This window comes from Neophocaena asiaeorientalis, unplaced genomic scaffold, assembly GCF_003031525.2.
Source record: "Neophocaena asiaeorientalis asiaeorientalis breed wild unplaced genomic scaffold, Neophocaena_asiaeorientalis_V1.1 scaffold49, whole genome shotgun sequence".
NCBI lineage: Eukaryota > Metazoa > Chordata > Mammalia > Artiodactyla > Phocoenidae > Neophocaena > Neophocaena asiaeorientalis.
Window position 1 is genome coordinate 4,423,040 of NW_020172456.1, and position 23,585 is coordinate 4,446,624.

Genomic DNA, 23,585 nt, shown 5'->3' on the forward strand with positions numbered 1-23,585 from the left:
GCCTAGAATTCCTCATCTACAAATGGGGACAACGGCTGCTCCCTGATAAGGCCGTTGTGAAGATGAACAGAGACAGTGTATGGAGCACACACAGGATTTAGCTCATGACCGTCAGCTCCATAAGGGCAGGACCTAGGTTTGTTTTATTCCCAGGGACTACCCAGCCCCTTGTAGCGTACCTGGCACACACCCAGCTGGCACTCAGGAAACATTTGTTGAGTGAACGAGCAAAGTAAGTACTGCAGATTTAACTTCTCTGAGCCTCGACTTCCTCGTCTATAAAATGGGCATGTAAATACTTACCTGGGAGGGCTGTTGTGAAAACCAAGGGCCCACAGCAGATGCTCCAAACATTCTCCGACACCGCACACCGGGAGGTCACCAAGTGTGCCTTGCACCCCATTCCCCAGGCAGACACCACAAGAGGCGGCTGGGTAAGTAAGAGTAACGTTTACTGAGCGATACAGGACTGAGTACTATGAAGGGTTTACCAGGATGGAAACGCACCCCACCCCCTCCCCGGACACCCCGCAACACCCAGAGACTACAGTACTTAGGAGTTACACACAACGGCCATAACTGCTGGATATCTGTTCGTAACAGACAAACCATAACATATTTATACTGTATCACATCGAGTGATTATAGAAATCCATATATATATTGCTTGTATAAAATCTTTTTTTTTGTAAAAAATATTAAAAAAAAAAAAAGAAAGATAAAAAACATGTGCAGTTGAAAGCCCTGCCAGGACAGCCAGTCTGTAAACATTCAGTGAGTATGTGCTTTGGAAGGGCGCCCGCGCCTCGTGCCCGCAGCAAACTCCAGCAGGGCCGGCGAGGGTGCACCCGGCTGCTACTCCCCAGCAAGGCCGCACCGGGCCCCGCATCACTGCCCTCTCCGGCCTCGCGTCAGGGTCAGGGGTCAGGGCTGGGGCAGGCAGATGGCAGTGTTACTCAGCTCCATCCTCAGCCGTGTTTGGTTGTAACTCATGGCTTTTCCTGGCTGCTCGGAGGTCCCTGGGGTAGGTGGCCTGGCGGAGAGGCCGGAGAAGTGCCCAAGGCTGCCTGGCTGGGCGTCTCTCCGGCCTGGGTGCCTCTGTCCTGCCCCGTTTGAGCTGGGCCCCAGCAGGACAGCCCCACCCTCAAGTCTACTTTGGTCTCAGCGCTTGGTCCTTCTGGGTTTCGTCAGCCTGCTCTTCCCCTTATGCGGCTGATCTGAGTTTCACAAAAAAGCCCCACTAATTACTGGCTGTGCTGAGCCTTGTTGTAAAGTTTTTCATGCACCAAGGAAGGGCCCTCTGGTGGCCTCCTCCTCCTCTTCCTCCTCTTCCTCCTCCTCCCAAGCCCACGGTCACTTCTTCTCTAGCTGCTCAAGCAGCGGGTTGCCTTCGGACTCGGGCGTCTTGACGCTGTCCGTCCGAACGATGCAGGTGGGGCGATGCCGGTTCAGCATCAGAATGAGCTGCTGTCGCTCCTGCTTTAGCTCCTCAATCTGGGTCTTTAGCTCTGCGTTCATGAGTTCCAGCCGCTCGGATTCCTGCATGCAAAACAGACACATGGCTTTAGGCTCTCACCGGGAACCAGCTCCGGGAAGAGACTCTCTCTCCGGGTAGGCACAGGGCACAGCAAGCTGGCGTTTGCCTGTTTTCTGTCTGCCAGGTTCCCACTAGAGGAAGCACAGAATCTGCTACTGAGTCCCCCTGGGGTAACTGACTTTCTTTAGGCCGTGCCTGTCACACCTGTGACACTGGCCTGTGTTGCTAGTGGGATGAACCCAGGTTATATCCTGGGGCCAGCCTGGCTCATGTCCCACCTCTCTTCCCCACTCAATCCACTCCAGCCACAGTGGCTTCCTTGCTGTTTGCTCAAATACGCCAAATACTCTCCTGCCTCAGGGCCTTTGCACAAGAAACAAAGGGTGGGACAAGAACGGAGGCCAAGCGGATCCAGAACAGATGCACGGAGGGTCCACGGAGGGGTTAAAGGTGGCCCACGATGGCAGTGCAATGGCAAGGTGCTTTATGTATGATAAATGTATGTTGGGGATACATTGGCCTGTAGGGTCCACAAGCCCAGTGTGGTCACGTAATTCCTCCTGAAACATGTGCTTCCTGGTTATTAGTCTGTAATTATTTAAATAGCCTCTTCCTTATCCCCTGATATCTAGAACCTCTGCCCACTGTGAGGCAATCAATAGTCATCCTTCTGGATCCAAAATGTGGCTTTAAATAGACCTCAAGTGAGATTTCCGGAGAACTTCCAGCTCAGCTGGAGAGGCTCCAGGGCAAGGAAGCAACGTTGATTTGATCTAGGGTGGTTTACCTGTTCATGATGACAGGTGATGGGCATACCAATTCAAGGCTCTGGGGGTCAACACAGGAAAATACAGAGGCACCGGAATGGTATTTCTTGGACTCTGTCTAAAAACTTATGACCAGTTTGGAGGTTGGAATTTACTCAAGGGCCAGCAAAGGTTGACCAGTGATTCTCAACTAGAAGCAGTTTTTGCCTCCCAGGAGACATTTGACAATATCTGCAGACATCTTTGGTTGTCACAACTGGGGAGGGTGGGTGCCCTTGGAATCCAGTGGGTAGGGATCAGGGATGATCCTAGATATCCTTCAATGCACAGGACCCCACAACAAGAACTATCAATCCAAAACATCCACAGTGCCAAGGCTGGGCAACCTGCATCAGACCGAGTGTGGGCTGTGGTTGCGATGGGCTGAGCGGCCCCGCCTGGGGGCCCAGCCGGGCAGCCTCCCTCGGGGCTCTCCAGGGCCCCAGGGCTGCTGTCTTCCCCACACCAGCCAGGCTGACTGAGTTGTTCCTTTTGCTCATGTCTGCGGAGGCAGCCCAGTGCTGGGGACTCAGAAGTGCTGAGATATACAGTCCTCGTGACCAAACGCTGAGGGAAAACAGCCTCAAAGAAGGAAAAAGTGCTCAGGGGAAAATATTAAAAGCCAGCTAGGGTGGTTCTGGATTCAGCCGGATAAAGCGCGACAGGGAGGCCGGCCTGGTCCATGGTTCTCCAAATTCCGAGAGAAGAGCATCGCTGCGGGCCAGGAGAGACCCCACGTGAAACCATGAGTCTGGGGCAGGTAGGTGCCCATCTTAGCTGCCTGCTCACTGGGTCTACAACCTGGTGACCTTGGGAATGTCTCTGACCATGCGGTTCCCCCCAGTCAAGGTTTTAGCTCCAACTTCAAAGCCTCTGAGCCTCTTGCCTCCAGGAGTTTCGCTTCAATCCACCCACCCACAAGCGTGTGCTGAGAACCTGCTGTGTATAGTGAATGCTCTAGGGGGTCCAGAGGCCCGTGAGCCCCTAACAAGAGCTTATCATGTGTCCATCAGCCATCCAGGGTCTAGAAGACCATGAGAGAGTGGGCTAAATGGCCGGATCTGACCTTGCGTTTGAATAATGGGTTGACTCTTGTCGAGCAGAGAAAGTCGGTAGGAGTGGGGGGCATTTCAAGAAGCAAGCCCTGAGTGAACAAGGACGCAGACAGGGGAAAGCTTAAGATGTGTTTAGGAGATAAAAATCCTCCATTGTGACCATAGGTCACTTTAGGATATAGTAGGGTACAAAGCTGGGAAGGTGGATTTATAGCCAGAACCAGAAAAGCTGGTGGGGTCTGGAATCAGAGTCAAGAGTAAGTTTCCTAACTTCCCTGAGCCTCAGTTATCTCATCGGTAAAAAGATGATGATCCTGGGGATTAAATGACTGCACGTGGGAAAAGCATTTTGTAAACTGAAGGGTTAGGGAGGCTTAAGGAATTTTTACTTTAAGCCATGAGCAAGGGAATATGAAGACAAGAAGGAGGAGAAGCAGAGGAGGAGGCCGTTTCCAAGAAAACTTGGCAGGTGTCGGAGACTGCCTGCATTTGCAGAATGGGCAGCTGGGAGGAGAGCTGCCCTTGAGCCTGGGGTGGGGGGTATCCAAGGAAACAGGGAGGTGGGAGTTGTTCTGGAGAGCAGTGGGGAGGGCAAGGAACGAGTTGGGTTGCACAGTGAATGGAAGTTACAATGGACATGCAAGGGGCAGGGTCCAGCAGCCCTGCATACACAGCCTTGTCCTTCAAAAGACCACACGTCAAACCTACCTTACACGTGAACGCCTGTATCGCACAAAAAGACCCAATGGGTATGTGGCGACTTGCTCCCCTGTGCGTGTATCATAGGAATGGCATGATGTTTTGCTGGTTTGAAAATGTATGGGTACCTCATAGACTATCCTGACCTCTGACAGTCTGGCTATCAGACTGTAACTAACTGCTTTTTCATTTTATTTTCTTCTGTTTTATTAGTTGGTGCTATGCATTTATTTAATGTGTAAGCATAAGTTGAGCTCAGAGGAATTTTTTTTTTAAAACCATGATTGTAGAAGTGGTTTGTGGTTTTAGAACAGCAATTGCCTGATCTGTTTTCCTAATAAATTCAGGAACGTGGGCTAGGATCTTCGCACCTTAAGTATGAAATGAATGACCCTTCTTGCATTTTTGTTTATCGTTTTGCCTCTGGTAGATATTTACTGCCCTAGAGAGAATGAAACCATTTGTCGTTTCAGAATGGAATTAATGCAAGTGAAGGAGGTTCTGTCTCCTCCACGGTGGTCAGTGAAAGGAGCAGAAAAAACACAGGGTGATGGGGCTTCCCTGGTGGCGCAGTGGTTAAGAATCCACCTGCCAGTGCAGGGGACATGGGTTTGATCCCTGTTCTGGGAAGATCCCACATGCCACGGAGCAACTAAGCCCATGCACCACAACTGCTGAATCTGTGCTCTAGAGCCTGTGAGCCACGACTACTGAGCCCACGTGCCACAACTACTGAAGCCCGCGCGCCTAAAGCCCGTGCTCCACAACAAGAGAAGCCACCGCAATGAGAAGCCCGTGCACAGCAACGAAGAGTAGCCACCACTCGCTGCAACTAGAGAAAGTCTGCGTGCAGCAACGAGGACCCAAAGCAGCCGAAAATGAAAATTAATTAATTAAAAAAAAAAAACCCACAGGGTGAGGGGCTGGGCATCCTTCTGTGTGCCCTTGGACTAGTCACTTCCCTTCTCCAGACCTCATTTTCCCCCTTAAAATATAATAATTGGCCCAGGGAAATTTAAGCATTAAGATTCTCTGACTCTATTATTTTAAAAAGTTACCCTAATGCACTTAAAATAGGGCTCCACTTCCCAACTCTTTCTGTTAAAAAAAAAAAAGCCTGGTGCAGACTTCTGAGCCCAAAAGCCCTGTCTGAGTTAAAATCTTGACTCTGCCACTGGCCAGCTACACTGCTGTGAATAAGATTCCCAAGTCCCGGAGCCTGGGCACCTGAATAGAGTGCTGGGCCACAGAGGAAGCTCTGGGCTCCGGTCCAACTTTCATCCCTCCGAACCTCAGATGCCAGTCAGTGGAATGGGGCTGCCTTGCCTCCTCCAGAGTCACTGTGACCATCAGGGAGAGAGTGGCTATGAAGAGCAAGGAACGCTGTGAGGGTGTGAGACTGTGTCACTGATGCCCACACCCAGGGAGCTGTGTCGGGCACAGCGGGGTTACAGAGGCCGGCTGTACAGCCGTGGGGAGCCAAGGGGCCGCTGCTCCCGAATGCAGGCAGCGGAGGTGGCCTGGGGCCTGCAGGGCGCGGATCTGACCCCCACAAAGGCCTGCCTCCTTCAGGGATGTGGCTGGTCCTGGCAGGTGAACTCTGAGAGGCTACAGGAATCTCCCAGGGTGGCCCTGAGTGTCCAGGGGCCAAGGATGGGAGGGTAACTTTTTACATTATACGTATATGTGTGTATGTGTTTATATGTGTGTGTGTGTGTGTTTGTGTGTGTGTGTGTGTGTGTGTGCACATACACATACATATACCTTTGTACCTCTGAGCCTTGTAAATATGTGACGTGTTAAAAATAAATTACAGAAATGCAAATCAAATCTACAGTGAGGTATCACCTCACACTATGTACAGCAGAAACTAATACAACATTGGAAAGCAGTTATACTCCAATAAAGATGTTAAATAAATAAATAAACGAATTACTTAATTACAAGAGAATCCCCCATGTCTTCGGGTACTGACTGTGCACACGGCCATCTGCCTTCACGCCCTAAACCTCACACCCGGCCTCTGCTTCCAAGGCCAGAGGGGAGGAGGAGGTGGGCGTGGGGATGAGGGGGGCTGGACTTGAGCCCCAACAGACTTCCCGAAACCTCCCTCCTCGAGGCCTGCACTTCTCTCGGTCCACAGCTGCCTGCTCCTCTCACCAGGATAGCACCACCGCCACATAACCGGTCTTCCCACTCTACTCTCAGCTCCCCATTCCGTGCCCCACGCTGCAGCCACAGCGACAGGGTGTATCTCTCTCCTCCCGAAACCCTCCCGTGGCTCTCCATGACCAACACACTTCATCATCCTAACAGAGACAGGTGAGAGAGTGAAAGAATGTGCCATTAATAATCAGGCCAGGCCAACAGGCACAAACCGGGACTGCCCCAGACAACCCAGCACAGGGATTACCTGACAGGTGAAGGCTCTGGGGCCCTATTCTCTCCATGGACTGTACACTCCAGCTACACTGGTATTTTTTTCACTCCCTTCACCACATCCTTAAACAACACCTCTTGCCTCTGGCCTTTGCTTTGGCTTTGGTGGTGACTGACCTCTCCAGCCCTGTCCTTCCACGCGTTGCCTCCCGCTCCTGTCTTATGTCTCAATCAGCAGTCTTTCCGCAGCCTAGACTCGACAGGGCCCCTCCCTCTGTGCTCACAGCCCGCCGCGCTTGCCCAACCTAACGCTCAGCACATATCGCATCCCTGTTTCCTGCCTGCCACCCCACTGCAGCCATGGCCTGAGGGCCCACTGTGTGGCGGGCACTCACTCAGCGCTAAGGATGGACAGATGGGTCAGCGAACAGCCGGGTGAGTCCCGGCTCCACCGCACACTAGCAGTGTGACCTCAGGCAAGTAACCTGACTCTCTGCGCTATGGGTCCGTGTCTAAAGTGGGGATCATCAATGTCCAGCTCAGTGGAATGTTGTAAGATTAAACGAGATACGGGAAATGCCTGGCACACAGTAGGTGCTCAGCCGGTGTTACTGGAATGTGCGGAGCAGCTCGTCCCGCTCACTTGGCGCTGACCATTCGCTGCACTAGTGTGTTACTGGTGTGCGTTCACTTGGCCCTTCTTGCCTGCTGACTGGCTGACAGGCCCTTGAAGGCGGGGATGGGATGTGAGATTCTCTGTTCCCTGCTATGCCTCGCCCAACTCCACAGGCACTCAGGGCTGGAAATGAGGGGTGTGACACTCCATCTATCTTAAAGGCCTATGTGAGACCCATGTCTTAGAATTTTCTTGAAAACTTCCCTCCTGGTGTTGGTCCACCATCTCTTCCAAGGGGCTCCCAGCTCCAGGAGTCTAACTCCGCCTCCATTGACCTTTCCCCTGCCCTAGATGCTCACAGCCGGAGGTGTACACACTGCCCCACGGTGTTGACACCCATGATCTCAGATTTGCTCTCTGCTTGTTGCAAGCATGAGAAGAGACCCACAGAGCCCCAGTATCAGAGAAAACCCAGTCCAGCCCGGCCTTGTCTCTCCAGATCCCACAGGAGGGACCACGACTGGTCCTTCCTGTGTGTCCCCAGCGCACCTAGCACAGGGCCGGGCACTCAGTACATGCTTAAAACTACTTGTCCACAAATCAACGAACGAGCAAAAGAATGAATGAACAAAGGAATGAACAAACCCACGAATGAATGAATGAGACCCAGCAGGGCAGAGTGCTGAGGATGGATGCTCTGAAGTTAGCCTCAGGCCGAATCTCAGTTCTACCGCTTAGTTGCTGAGGGACCTGGGCAAGTTACTTAACTCCCCGTGCCTTCCTTAGTGTCCCCGTGTGCAGCCCCCACCTCATACAGTTGTTATGCCAATAAAATGAGCAAATATGCACACTGCGCTTTGCACAGGGCCCCACTTTACACGTTAGCAACTAGTGTTAGCGGTTGCCCGCTGTAGAAGGGAGCCTGACCTGTGATGTTATTATTCTATGGTGTTACTACTGTTATTTAGAAATCAACAAGGGATTGGGGGTGGGGAGGCTGGAGACCACCAGCTGGGACTAATTAGCTTTCTGGTCATGTCCCTTCACAGCCATCTACCGTTTTTGAGGAGCAGGGAAGGCCCATTTGGCACATTCCAAATGAAAGGGCAGGGATGTGCTCCGAGGGCCACGAGGCAAGGCGGCCCTCCACTGGCCTTGGCACGCAGAGCTGACCTCTGGTCCCAGAGGCAACAGCCAAGAGCTCGGGGGTCAGCTTCGGTGGGGCTGAGGCCAGGCAGATGGGAGGCAGAGCCAGAAGAGCCTCCTGCACGTGAGGGAGGAACTTTTCTCTGCCCCATCGCTACGCCCACTGCCCACGTGCAGGGAGCTCTCACTGACTTCATCTGCACCCGCGCCAGACAACTCTGACAGCCCTCAGCGCACCGGCATGGGTAGTGCCAGTCCTGGGCCCTCTGGGCCCATTAGCATCGCGGGTCTGACCTCAGTTAGAGGCGGGGAACTTGGCTCCTCCCACCTTCTCTGGTGGTCCAGGGATCTGGGTGGGCGGAAAGGCTGCTGGCTGCCCCTGGGCGTCTTGGCTCAGGGAGGGGGCATCGGAGAGAAGGCAGGGAAGGCAGAGGGGTCGAGGCTGGTTGGGCAGATGTCAACGAGTACACATTGATTCTGCAGGCATTCGATGGCGTCTCCTGGTCTATAAGCACACTAGCCACTAAAGGACAAGGCCGGGGTCACCCGCGGCCACTGCCCTGCTCACCCGCTGCAGAAATTCCGTCCGTTCCTTCTTCTTGTTCCGGCATCGGGCGGCCGCGACTTTGTTCTTCTCCCGACGCCTTTTCCTTCGCTCTTCTTCCTCGTCTAGCTGTGAGGGCAAAGAGCCACGGATGAGACATTGAGGCAAGCCTGGCGTACAGCTTCCCTCCTTACGCTCAGACCGGCAGATGGACAACTTAACCCACACCTCGCCGTGAGTGAGCCACACTGCCAGCCCGCTGGCCTCTTGGCGGGTGGGATGGCAGCGTTTCCCAGCCGGCCTGAGGATGCTCTCGGAGTAGGTGGGCATCCCTGGGAGAAGTCAGTGCCCCAGGAGGGCAGGGCCACCTGGGTTCTGCCAGAGTTCAGGAGGCCCAGAGCCTGGCGCTCTCCTCACACAGAGGTGACACCCCATGGGCGGTGGCGGTCTGTTCTCTTGCCTGGCCCAAGCCCTCTGGGCATTATTTTCCAGGTCAGTGGCTCCCTGGCACTTTCAAAACACCTTGGGCATGAGTGTTGATTTCACCTTCTGCCCCCACTGTCACCTCCCTGAGGTATTCTGTCCTCCCTCTCGGTCCTTCCAAACCCTCAGATCTGTCTTCTGGTGATGGAAAACTCTCCTCAGCCCCCTCACCTGGGTTCATCCTTCTCTCTGCCTCTGCATGTTCTTCCCCCAGGACACCCACTTGCATCCCAGGATCCCATGGGCTCCTTAAAGTGCCCTGCTTGGGACACAGGCACAGGGGCCTTTGGAGTCTCCAGGCTTGCTTCTCCCTGAGACACACTAGGAAATTTACCATGCATGAAACAGGGCCCGTAGAATGGGAAGGAGAAGGCTCGCTGTCCGCCAACACGGACTTTCAAAGCTGCAGTTATTGTTGTTTCATTAATAATAATAACAAGAGCTGCCATTTGTTGCCTACTTTGCTAAAGCCTTTAAACACAGGTCATGTAATCCTTACAGAGTCTGATGAGGAAGGTACTATGACTGCCCCATCTCACAGATGGTGAGACTGAGGCTCACCAGCCCAGTTTGCCCAAGGCGCTACAGCGAGGAAGCGGTAGAGTCAGGCTTCCAACTCAAGATTTCTCTGACTTCAGCCTTCCTGCTCTTGACCACAGCCCCAGCCCATTAGGATCACTTTGACGTGATGTCTCTCACTGTCCATTACCCACCAGGAGAATCTGGAGGATACACAGGACCAGCCGGTCTGGGAATGGCCTAGAGTCCGAGGCCTCTGGAGAAGTGTTGGGTTGCCAACTCTCTCACTTCTGGAGCCAGTTGCGGGTGCTTCTGGCAGCCTGAGGCCTGGAATAAGGTCTCAGCCGAAAGGGCTTCAGGCCAGGAAAATAAACAGCCTCTCTGCCTGCACTCCCGGCATGCTCTAGGAGCTCAAGACCGAGGGCCTGGGCTGGAGACCAGCACCCACGGCCCTCAGCACAGGCCCTGGCAGGGCAGCCCCTTCTCCTTCTCCACCACCTTGGAGCTTCTCTCTGACCCACTCCCACCCTGCCTGGGAGGCTGGCTGGAGAGGCGCCTTGTCAACACGGCCGCACCCAAGCACCTCCCAGCCCCTTGGCCTCCTTTGAAACAGAACCAGAAGTGACAGCTCCTCTGGCTGACCCGCATCTGGGGAAATAGAAACCCGGACAAAGTTGATTCCAACCAACCTCTACCTCACCCCCAACAAGGCCGAGGTAACCGTGACGACAGGCAGAGGGAAGGAACTGGAGGAAGTGGCTGGCAGTGCAATCTCCCCTCGGCCGAGAGGGTTTGCCCACAAACTGCCAAGGTGATGTGTGCAACCTGGGCCCTGCCAGGCTCACAGGGTTCTGGGGTTCTGGCAGAGCTGCCGTTTCCTAGGAGACACAACCTCTGTCCTCCAGGACCCACCTCCCCACCCCACCCCTGCGCAGGGCCTCATCCTACATAAAGCTGGAAGCCAACGGAAGCTGCGCTAGCAGCAGACGCAAAGAGGCTCAACGCTGGAAGTTTAAGAGATCAACTGGGCCAGGATGACACCCAGATGGGGGGCTGCTCCACCCTGCCTCTGCAGCCACATCAATTCCCTCCTGCCATTCCTCTCGACTCCAAACGTCTCACCCTTCTCCAAGCCAGCCAGGTCCTTCCTTTCCTATTTGTAAACTCTTACAACCCTCAAGAGCAAATGCCACCTCCTCCAGGAAGGCTCCTTTGACTCCCCAGATAGAATTAACTGCTTTTTCTATGCTGCTACAGCACTTTGAGTTCCCCGCTGTAAGAGTCTCTATCATACCCCACGGTAACTCTCTGCTTATGTAGTAGCTGCCTTCCCTGCTAATCTGGAGAATGGGCGACCTGGGTATCCCCAGCACCTGGCATAGAACATGGCACTGAGTAGGGGCACAGCAAATGTTAGTCAAATGAATGAATGGAATAAAAGATTCAAGAGAAACATGCCACGGGCTTGGATTCTATAATTATAAAAGTGATTTATTGCCTACATTTGCATCTGCATAACCTTTTCTCCAGTGCTCATAAGGAACTGTCTCTACTGAGCCTGCGCTCTAGAGCCCACGAGCCACAACTACTGAGCCCGTGTGCCACAACTACTGAAGCCCGTGCACCTAGAGGGTGCACAAATCCCAAGCAGGCCCTGGAAGGATCCAGGCTGTGCTCTTAAGCCTAAAGACCCCAGCACCACAGCACCACCGGCTTCCACGTCCATCCCTGGGCCTTTCCTGTACCCATGCCTTGGCTAATATCTCCCAATAAAGCAAGAAATGGCCCCAAAGCCCCATCGTCACACTTTCCCCTTTGAAACTGTGCTGCCTCTCCCCCAAATCCTCCTTCTGCTATTTAAGAGCCTCCCACAGGGCACACAGAAAACGGATGCTGAGGTCCTGCTGGAAATAAGACAGAGGCTGGGCAGTGCCCTTGGCCTTCTCCATCCCCACGGGCTCACTCTGGCTCCTTTCGCTGGGCCTGCATGGTCTGCGTCCTCTGATTGGAGCTGCCTGGACCGGCGCAGCCCTCCCCCAGGCCTTTGAGCATCCCCGGAGTTGAGGCTGCTGCCTTCTCCTTGCTGCTCCCCGGATTCTCTGAAGCATTTGGTCCCGCGTGGGTGAGAGACAGCAGAGTGTCTTCACCACCCACAGCTCAGACATCTAAAACCGGAACCCCAAATGGGAGATACGACTTTTTCTGCAGATACAGCGGGAAGATCCAGCATGTTTGAAGAAGAGGCAGCTTGAGGCTCAAGACGTTTAAAAACCATGAGATGGGGGCAGGGGTGGAGTAAGCCTATCATTCCCTCTTCTCAAACTGGATCCTGGCTCTGTTTATCCCCAATTCCCAGGAAGGCCCAAGGACAAAGCTGTCTGTGTTCTGGCAGTGAGGGGGGCCCCTGCACCACCCTTCACATTGGAGGGACAGACCTGGGGATCCACGGCCAAGGGTGCCCTCCTGTTGAGCAGTCCCTCCTCAGACAGCCTGTTCCCAAGCCCCTGCTGAGGGCCAGGGCGACCCCAGCCCCTGGCCCAGCTGACTGCATGAGGTGTGAGCGGCTGACCCAAGCTGGGCTGTATTCACCAACTAGAAATTTGAAACTGAACTGCTGGACTGGGAGGCATACAGGCTAGACAACCAATTTCAACCCAGAGAAGCAGAAAGATCAGGCTGCTGATGTGTGGAGGTGAGCAGAGACCACGCGGTAAGAGAGAAACCAACACTCAGATATAGGAGGGAGTTGGACAAAGAGAGGGAACGGGTGACAGAGAGAGAAGCAGGGCTTGGATAGGGTGTGGTGAGTGAGGTACCCAGGGCACACATTTCAGGAGGCGCTCACCCTGGAGCTCACTTGTGCCAGGGCAGGGCCAGCACCTGAGGGTGGGTGCCTCCTTAAATGCTATGCCCTGGGCATCTGGCTTGCCTCACCCTGTCTAGACCCCGAGAGATGGAGGGAGCTCCAGAGAGAGAAAGGTAAAGACAGAGACAGAGAGGAGAGACAGAGGAACACAGAGAGACAAAGGTGGGTGGAGAGAGACAGAGGGAACAAGGCAGACACAGAGAGAGAAACACAGGGATATGGCCACAGGCCGATGGTACAGACAGACAGAGGGATAGACAGAAACTCTCTTGGTCCTTCTGATTCCACCCCTGGAGAGGCCTGACTATGCTTCATCTCTGTGGGGTCCATGATGGGTACACCTGAATCTACCCTGGAAATTCCTCCTTTGGCCTGAAGGGAGCTGGAGAAGGTTTCTGCCTCTTGCCACTGAAAGATGCCTGGGACACCAGGGTCCCACCCTTGTGAAGTCAGGTGATGCAGAAGGTGGTCCTCAGTAATCCAGGGGAGAAGGCCTACCCAGGAGCAATGCTTCTAGAACAGCTGGGAAAGTGGCAGAACCTGGATGCAGAAGAGCCCTTGAACAAACAGAGGTGGGTCACCTCAGCAGGTAGAAAATCTCGGGTATCAGGGGTCCTAGGGGGTTAAATGGTCTCAGTAAACCAATCAGGACAGGCCTATTATCTTCCTCACTTTCACAGATGAGGAAACTAAAGATATCAAGGCTGTCCAGAAGGTCAGTGACAGCTTTGAATCCAGGCCTTTTGGCCCCAGGGCCTGAGCGTCTTCTGCTCTTGGAAGGGCAGGTGGCCTAGGTAACAAGCCCCCCACCCTTTCAGCTCCACCCTGATGATGGGACCCTAAAGCAGCAGCAGAAGCGTCTGACTCTGAGCACGATGACCGTTTTGTTTTTTCCTACCCGGGTATGTTTAAATAAAAAATATTTTTTGCACAGTTAACATTAAATGTGTAACGCTGAAAGCAGGAGGGGGGCCTCCTCTCACCCTGGTCATGTTTCTCAGGCCCCGTCTGCCAGCCACGTGGCTCTCACACGGTGGCAACAGTCACCCAGATGTGATTTTGAATTCTGACATTTCATAAGCATTTCCAAATATGTATCTTGCGAGACCCACAAAAAGACAGGATGAGAAAGAGCAATGACACTTTTTAACCCCAGGCGCTGCAGGTACAGAAACTCTCACATGGACAAAGCAACAGAGAAAAGAGCAATAGAGCAGGTGACAAGCAGAAATAGAGAGCGGGGCAAAAACCAAATCAAACCCCCAGCACTAGGCAGAGCAGTGAAGGTCTGAGAGGCTCATTCAGACCAAGAACTGTCTCACGGGCAGAGAGAAGTAGGCTTATCTGAGACTCAGGGCATCAGGGTCGTCAGCATGAACTTTGGGGTCTAAGAGGCCTGGGTCGCCCTCAGCAGCTCTGCTGTGTGCTCCTGGGCAAGTCACTCCGCCTCTCTGAGCCTCCGTCCCTCACTTGTACAAGGAAGGCACTGAGCCCTGCTGCACAGGGTCGTCATGGGGACTAAGTTCCAGCCCAGAGCCGGGGACCCAGGAAGGGCTCTGAAAATGCCAGCTTCCCTGCCTGTCTTCCCAGGTGAGGCCAGGGCTGCCCGGGGCCCACCCAGCCTCCCGCACAGGCAGAATCTGGCATAAAAGGAGACCTGAAGGTGGGGAGGCGGGTGCAGAGTGGAGGTGCTTCAGGGCACGCGCAAGCTGTCAATGGGCAGGCCTGGAGTGACTGCCCCGCTGCCTCCAAATCTAGCCCTGGCCACGCCCACTGAGGGCCCTCCCCCCTGCATGGAGGAGCCACATTTCAACACCAGGGACCCAGGAGCACCCTGGGAAGTAAACACCCAGATACCAAACATACCAGACATTCTCCCACATAAGCACGGCTGCTCGGAGCCAGGGGCTGCAGAACCTCCCCACCCCCTGCCTCCACCACCCTACCCTTCAGACATCAACAAAGCGGGCCAGTCCAGGGGCAAGACCTCGGCCAGGCCGGCCAGGCTGGGCCCACAGTCCCCTCTGCCTCCTGCCACCCCTGCAGGGAGGAATGAGGAAATGCCAGGGGCCCTTGTCCAGCACCCTTGCTGACCCCCTGCAGCCCGCAGGGCACAGGCTCTCTCCCCAGTATCTCTCCTGGGGCTGAGCCATCGGAGACTCCACCCTCCTCTCTGTCACATCTTCTCCAGCCAGGCCCTCTCACTCTGAACGGCCAAGGTATGGACCTCAGCTATGAAATACCGGACAGTTTTAGTAAACAGTGGGCCAGGCTGTAAGAAAATTCAGGACAAATGGTCAGTCAAAGGGCTGGCGTTGCAAACTCAAGCCACCCCCAGGAGCCAAGCAAGTCAAGGTTAGTGAGGGAGGATGGCTGGATGAGGGTCTGGCCCCCAGAGGGGACACCCCCCACTCGCCCCAGGGCAGAGAGGGCTCAGTGTGGCCAAATCCTCCAAGTTTTCAAGTCTAGCTGAAAATGTGAGCTTGTGGGTAAAATCTCCCCATTTTTAATGTTGGCAACGAATTCCATTTTGAAAAGAACGCTGCAGGAGCCAAGCAAAACACATCTGTGGGCTGCCCCGGCCGTGGGCTACTAATTTATGAGCCCTGGCAAGAGACAGACCCCGGCGGGGTTGGTCACCAGACACCCGATTCCAGTCACCGCGCTGCCCCCTCTCTCTGACCTTGGGCCAATCAGCCCACCTCCCGTCCCGTGGCTCATCTTTAATAAACACAAAGGCTCCCACTTCCCCTAACCTTCAAACATTTCTGCAGGGTGGGTGCTAGGGGCCTCATTTTACAGGTGAGGAACCAAGGTAAAGTGTCTGCCCAAGGCCACCAAGCTGGGGAAAAACAGGGATTCAGTTCCCATACATCACACTGCCTTCCAACACTGGGCCAGACCAAGAGCTCCCCAGACCCCAGCCAGCTTTGACTCCCTGGGGTTTCATTCGTGTGACCCTCAGGGGTCACGAGTGCAGTGTTGGCTTTACTGAGGGGAGAGGGAGGGCCGTGTGGGAAGGGGACTCTTGGCAACACTGAGGCCAAGATGATGAAACCAAGGCCCAGGGGAGGGAGCGCTCTCTCCAAGGCTCACGCTGGAGGGCAGGGCCTGGGTCCTCACAAAGTCCAAGGGACACTGAGGGTCAGTCCCTGGGCCTCCTGGCTCCACCGACTGTGCATCACACCCTCTTTCTGGAATTCTCTCCGCCCTGGACGCTCAACACTGACCTTGTGTGGTCTCCTACTTCTCTGACTCTCCTTTCCTGTCTCTTGCCCGGGACCCTCTATACATACTGCCTCCAGATCACCGTTTCCATCTACTCGTGTGGTTTCAGCCACCACCTCTTCTCAAATGCCAAACAAATCTTTATTTTCAGACCAAAAGCTCCACTGCCAGCTGGACATTCAATCCGGATGTCCCTCAGCCCCTCAAAGTCTTTATCCTCAATTGGTGGCTTCACCTCTATTCTCCACCCCACCTGGCACCACTGCCGAGTCATTCAAGGAGGCAGAAACTCAGGCCTCGCCCCTCACCTGTCCCTCTCCTTATCTCCAGTTTTCACCAGACAGGCCATCCAATTCTACATCCTAAATCTTCCTCAGATTTGCTCCCCACTCTCCATCTCCCCTGCCACTTTCCAGGCTCTCTCTCTTCTCGCTGTCTCTGTCTCTGTTTCTCTCTGTCTCTCCACTTCTGTCTCTCTCTCCTGCATCACCTCCTAGGAGGCCTCCTGACCCTGCACAACCATCCTCTATCCCAGCCATTGGAGGGAACTTTCTAAAATGCAAATATGATCCAGTTACTGGCCTTCAGGGGCCTCCTCAATACCCTCAGGATAAAGCCCAAGCTCCTAATGTACCCAGCAAGGCTCCCCATGACTGGGCCCCACCTGCCGTGGTCTCACCTCCTATCTATTCCTACCCTACACGCCATGTTCCTGCAACCTGGAGCCTCTATTATACCTCACACTTCCCTGGCCTCATGCCTTTGCCTCTGCTGTCCCCTTGGCTTACTCTCACGCTGTACCTTCAGCTCAAGCATCACCTCCTACAGGAAGTCCTCCCTGATTCTCATCGCCTCCAAGTTGGGGAGGTGTCCCTCTGCTCCGGGCTCTCATAGAATCTTGAGTTTATCCTGGCCTCTACTGTGCTATATACTAGCCTCAGTTTCTGCCCCCACTGAACTGGGAGTTCCATGAGGGCAAAGTCCATGTCTTGTTGACTTTCTGTGTGCCCAGCATCTTGTAGAGTTTATGGCCATCAGTAGCACTCAATAAATGTTTGCTTAAGGGAGGCCTGATCCACAGAGCTGGTGACCTGGACAAGAAGCCAGGACTCCTGACTCCCAGTCCAGTGCCCTTTTCAACTGCTCCCAATGCCAGGCTGTAATCCAACACTTTCACCTATGAACAAACCCACACATCTGGACGCCCTGTTCACTCAAAGCTCCAGCCCAGCCAAACACCAGTTGAAGGCTCTGAACAAGAGCTGGCAGAGGCAATGGCTCCACCTGCCAAGACGATGCACTCGGCTCTCCCGGCTGGGGGCACGCGCAGGTGGAGAAGCGATGGCTCGGTGCGCTGGGCCTCTGCAGGAAAGCGTGGGGAGCAGCAGGGCTGAAAACTAAGCTCCATCCTGAGGTTCTGGAACTAAGAAGACCTAGAGATCCTTGATTCCTGCTGCATCCGCAGGCCTGGGAACTCTAGTTCAGGGAAGGAGAGTGAGTCTGCCCAGGTCTCTGGATCAGACAGCAGTGAGACCAACCAGAACACCACTGCTTTCTGGAAAGAAGCAGGGAACACCTCCTTTACAAACTGAAAGCCTGCCCCCACTCTGGTTGCATTAGAGCCATGGGGGATCCATCCAAACTGACCTGAGTGCTCACATCTCAGCAAGAAGAAGCAACTCTGGACCTCGGCCTTCCCAACCCCCGCCCTTACACCCGTGGTCCTCAGAAAATCCTCCCCCTGGATTAAGAGAACCCATAAAACAATAGGCTGCCCAAGGCTTGGGCCTGGTTTATATGCACAGAGTAGGAAAGGGCCATTCTCTCAGAAAGCAGTGGAGAACAGCCCATTTCCACTGCTAAGAAAAGGCGGCACTGTGTTTGGAACAAAGCCTGAGAAAGCCGGCTGGGCAGAGTGGCAGCCATCTGTGGACCGCCCTGCTAAGCGAAGAGCAAACGCGGTTACTGCAAAAGCGAGGGGGAGGCCAGGAGACGGGAAAAATCACCTTGGCTCCGGCAGCAACGTTAACATTGAAGAGAAAAGGGACAATGGCTGCCAGGATATCCTTCTGTGGACAAGAGCTATCTGAAGAATGATGGCTCTTTTTTGTTGAAATACGTCTATTACAGGCCCGTTTCATATTTATGGTTTAGGGAGGTTTGGTTTCCCACTAGGCAATCCATCAATTTTCTTGCCCAATTGACACTCACTTCAAAAAGATGAGAAAAGGAGAGAAATAGTGGCCCCCACAAGATTCTCCCCACCCCCAAAAGACTGGTAAGAAGCAGAATATATCTGGCAGGGAAAAATCCATTTTCTTCTCAAAAAGAGTTAACCATACAGTTGAAACTGGGTCTTTAACAACAGCAACAAGAAGCGGTGTAGCATGCCTTGATTACACCAGGGCAAAAACAAAAAAACAAAACACCAATAGCAGCAACAAAAAAACAGAGACAAGAGCTCCTGCAAAATGACTGTCTACAATTAAATGAAAATGCAGTTGTTGCAAAGAATATTTATGAGCAGGGATGTTCTGAAAGTCCCAAGCTGGCCAAAGTAGAAGAACATTTCAAGGGTCATCATCCTATTAAAGCCTTGGAAGTCATTTGTCTTTCATCATGAAGGTGAAAAACAAGGTCCTTGGCTTAATTATTCTCCACCAACGCGGTTCTGTTTAATCTGTACACAGGGGGTGCAGATGAAATACAGATTTCGGCCAATTTCTTTCAGGCACGAGGCACAGACAACAAATCGCTAAGCAGAATGGCGAACTCTACTTCAAGGGAACAGAACGCCAGCTAATAAGAATCCCACTCAGATGACAATGGTCAAAGGAACTCACGACCAGAGATGCCTGGCCTGGAGGACGGAAGGGTGATTTTCACCATGCGTGACTTATGCAATGAAACGGATGCAGCTAAAGTTCATAGAGGGGGGAAGGAGGGGTTTCACAGCACCCAGACAGATGAGGGGGGCAGAGAGCAGCCCCCTGCCCCAGTTTTCAGACCACAGCTGCTGAGACTCTGGGCCAGATTCAGCAAACGAAGGCGCCTTTGGCATCAGAACAGTTTATCTGATTCTCCCTCTTCTAAAACAATAAAGGAGCTGGCCTACTGACAAGCTCAGCTGCTTAATTAATTGGAAAGTCCCTTCGGGTGTGAATGCTGGCAGCAGGAGCGTCTCAAGACCTGGAAATAACTGGTTTGGAAATGCTAAGGTGTTTGCAGACTCAGAGAGCAACCCTGCCTAACACAGATTCAGGTACCACGTGATGGCATGCGGGTTGCTCCAGGAAGCTTGAGATAGGTTTGGAGAAAAATGTGGCTTTAGACCCTAGTAGCCATTCTCAGAGAGAATCATTGCCAGTCAGAGCTGGAAGGGACGCTCAGTTCTGAGAGCATCAGAACCCACTGGAGGGCTTATTACATCACAGATTTGGGGGGCTCTACCCTCTAGAGAGTCTGCTTTAGTAGGTTTAGGGTGAGACTCAAGAGTCTGTGCTCCTCACATGTTTCCAGATGCCAGCTGGTCTGTGCACCCGACTTTGAATAGGGCTGATGTAAACCAGTGGACTTCAGATCGGTTTCAGCAGAAGTCTCTTCTCCAAAGGATACTGCAATATACTAAATAGATAAAGGTGGTATTTTATTAAGGGGCTCATATTGTATCATACACTTATTATAGTCATTCAGTGAGAACATTAAGATGTGGTTGATGCCAAATCTTTAACTCAGAGGTTATGAGGGACATTTGCAGGTTTCTGACAGTTTCAAGATGCAGATTATTCCTGTCTTATGTTTTCCCTGCACACACAGATCAGTAGTTACAAACGGTGTTTATGCGTATATATGTGTATACATATATACACACAGATGTAAATAATGTTTTTTTCAGTTTGCCTTGCACTTTCAGGATGCTCATCAGTAAAGAGAAGTAGCAGAAAGAGCTCTGTTCCGAAATCTATGCAAAACAGATTAACCTGGCACCAGACGTCACCTTGGCAGCGCTCTCCAAAGTGTTAGATTTGATAACTAATAGGTATGAGCATGGGTGTGGATCTTGCTTTTTCTAAAAAAAAGATTAGATAAAATTATGCCTTAAAAATGAGACCCTGGGGGCTTCCCTGGTGGTGCAGTGGTTAAGAATCCGCCTGCCAGTGCAGGGGACATGGGTTTGAGCCCTAGTCCGGGAAGGATCCCACATGCCGTGGAACAACTAAGCCCGTGCGTCACAACTACTGAGCCTGCTCTCTAGAGCCCGTGAGCCACAACTACTGAGCCCATGTGCCACAACTACTGAAGCCCACGCGCCTAGAGCCCGTGCTCCACAACAAGAGACGCCACCGCAATGAGAAGCCTGCGCACCGCAACGAAGAGTAGCCCCCACTCGCCGCAACTAGAGAAAGCCTGCATGCAGCAACGAAGACCAAACGCAGCCAAAAATAAAATAAATAAAATAAAATAAAATAAATTTAAGAAATGAGACCATGGCAAGTTACTTAATCTCTCTGAGCCCTGGTTCCCTAACAACTAATGGTACTAAAAGCACCTACCTCACAAGGTTTTTGAACAGATCAAAGGAGATAATCTCTACAAAAGCAGTTGTCAAACCATAAAGTGCACTGCTCACGTGATCCTTCTGTCCTGAAGGCAAATGTCCTCACTCCTTCAAAGACCTGGGCTGGTTTATAAGGTACCACGGGTCTCAACCAATGGCTACAGATTAGAACCACCAGCCCGCCCCACCCAGACCAACTGAACCAGAATCTCTGGGCTGAATGTCAGTATTTTTTTAAACACTCTCCAGGGGATGCTAATGAGTAACCAAGATTATTCCATATTTCCTTCCGAGTTCCACACAAAACCCTGTCAGGCTGCTCCCATTGCTTCTGGATGGCCACTAGCAACAAAAGAGAAAGAGAGAAAAAATGTCCCTAACCAGACCCTGACTTTTTCACTGCTGTTGGCCTAAAAGGGGGGCTTTAATCACCACAGCTACTAATTCTGGAGCACCGATACGTGCTGGGTGATTTACATACATTATCACTTTTAATCCTCCCTGTACCTGGGTGAGGTAGATATTATTCTTGCCCATTTTTACAATAGCTTTATTGAGATAAAATTCACACGTACTGTACAATTCACCCACTAAAACTAGACAAATTCAGCAGCTTTAAGTATATTCACAAAGTTGTGCAACCATCACCACAATCAATTCTAGAGCATTTTCAACACCCCCCCCCCCACCGCAAAGAAACTCCATACCCTTTAGCCATCACCCCTGACTCCTCCCATCTCCCCCAGCCCTGGGCACCAGGAACCTGGTTCTCCTTCTTGTCTCTATAGATTTGCCTATTCTGGACATTTCATATCAATGGAATCATACAATACGTGGTCTTTTGTGACTGGCTTCTTTCTTTTTTTTTGGCTGCGTTGGGTCTTCGTTGCTGCATGCGGGCTTTCTCTAGTTGTGGTGAACGGGGGCTACTCTTCGCTGCGGTGCGCGGGCTTCTCACCGCGGTGGCTTCTCTTGTTGCGGAGCACGGGCTCTAGGCGTGCAGGCTTCAGCAGTTGTGGCGTGTGAGCTCAGTAGTTGTGGCTCGCGGGCTCTAGAGCACAGGCTCAGCAGTTGTGGCACACGGGCTTGGCTGCTCCGTGGCATGTGGGATCTTCCCGGACCAGGGCTTGAACCCGTGTCCCCTGAATTGGCAGGTGGATTCTTAACCACTGCGCCACCAGGGAAGTCCCATGACTGGCTTCTTTCACTTAATGTTTTCAAGGTTCACCATGTTGTAGCATGTACTTTATTCCCTTTTATGGCCAAATGAGATTCCATTGTATGGATATAGCACGTTTTATTTATCCATTCATCAACTGAGGGACATTTGGGTTGTTTCCACTTTTGAGATATGAACATTCCTGAACAACTTTCTGTGTGGACATATGTTTTAATTTCTCTTGGTCATATATACCTAGGAGTGGAATTGCTGGGTCATATGGTAACGCTATGTTTAGCCTTTTGAGGAACTGCCCGATTGTTTTCCATAGTGTCTGCACCATTTTACATTCCCAACAGCAGTCTATGAGGATTACAACCTCTTTACATCCTTTACTAATTCTTGTTATTATCTGTCCTTTTTGTTATAGCCATCCTAGCGGATGTGAAGTGGTATCTCAGCGTGGTTTGGATTTGCATTTCTTTGACAGCTAATGACGTTGAGCATCTTTTAATGTGCTTATACTTCTTTGGAGAAACGTGCATTGAGATACTTTGCCCACTTTTTAATTGGGCTATTTGTCTTTTTATTAGAGTTGTAATAGTTCTTTATATATTCTAGATACAAGTCCTTTATCAGATGTATAATTTGAGAAAATTCTCATTCTGGGGATTGTCTTTTCACTTTTTGTCCTTTGAAGCACAACAGTTTTCAATTTTGATGATGTCCAATTTATTTTTTTGTTGCTTGTGCTTTTGGTGTCATATCTGATCCAAGGTCACAAATATTTGTGGCTTTTTCTTCCAAGAGTTTTGTGGTTTTAGCTCTTACAGTAGGTCTTTGATCCAACTTGAGCTAATTTTTGTATATGTTTGGAGTTAGGGAGGAAGCTGAAGCTCAAATGTCTAGTAACCTCCAGAGCCAGACTGTTCCAATCAGCAGTCCTGCCTGGCTACATGGCTTCCAAAGAGCCACGGTTCTGTACTGGTGGTGGCTCGTGGTAGAGGCAGGGAGAAGGGCCGCGGAAGCAAGCCGTGGAGGAGCTTGTCACCCAAGACAGGCACAGGCAGTGCACTCAGTAAAGGGGGACCCTGCAGCCAAAAAGCAGAGCACAGTCAATGAGCCCCACAGAGGGCAGGACATGTGCAGGCTCACGGGGTCGCTAAACCCAGAGGTGATCCATCGACCTCACTCCAGTTATCTCTGCAGCCTACCCGAATCTGCCCCAGTGTCCTTCTAGGTCTCCGAGCTCCAAGCTCAAGTGAAGTTGTCTTATGTCTTTTGGGCACAGTTGAAGGGAAAGAGATTTGGCTGGCTCCAGAGTCGTTCAGCCAGAGAAGGACCCGAGAGGGGACTCAGTTTCCCAACTCTGAGTCCATATCACCAGTGGGTCTGGGGACACCAACGTAAGATGACCAGCATTGATAGAAGAGGCCACTTCATAGGGCTGCTAAAAAAACTGAGGATCCATGAGAATCCTTAACACCACAGGAAACAAGATAAGGGGTCACACAGGGCAGCTTAGTGGAAATCACAGGGTTGAAGGGCCTTTTCATTCACAGTTTGTGATGGTAACTAAAACTGTGGCTGCATCTAAACTATCAATACATAAACAGTGAGAAACACAGGAAGGTCTGCTTGCTTCCCTGAAACCCAGGCCATGGGTACAAGACATTGGAAAGACAAGTGCTGTCAGAATTTGTAGTGTGACTCACTGCAAGTGGACTCAGTCCCTAGTAAAGGTGATTTACAGGTGTAATGCACTGTAGTCAAGGTTATCTCTACACACAGTAAACTTCACAACGAAATTCCATGAGCATCAGTTTCCCCCTTTTGCAAATGAGGAAACTGCGCTCAAAAAAGACCAGCTGGGCTTCCCTGGTGGCGCAGTGATTGAGAGTCCGCCTGCCGATGCAGGGGACACGGGTTCGTGCCCTGGTCCGGGAAGATCCCACATGCCGCAGAGCACCTGGGCCCGTGAGCCATGGCC

At 52.2% G+C, this 23,585-nt stretch overlaps 1 protein-coding gene across 1 annotated transcript in view; it reads right to left on the reverse strand.

Moving 5' to 3' along the window:
* Positions 1-435: 435 nt before the first annotated feature.
* The window catches only part of JDP2 (Jun dimerization protein 2), a 39,664-nt gene continuing 16,514 nt past the window's right edge, over positions 436-23,585 (reverse strand). The window contains exons 3-4 of the mRNA XM_024737814.1: positions 8,807-8,911; positions 436-1,539 (exon numbers count right to left, since the gene is read on the reverse strand). Coding sequence (XP_024593582.1) covers positions 1,354-1,539; positions 8,807-8,911 — 291 coding nt within the window. The 3' untranslated portion in view covers positions 436-1,353. The remainder of the gene's footprint in view (positions 1,540-8,806; positions 8,912-23,585) is intronic.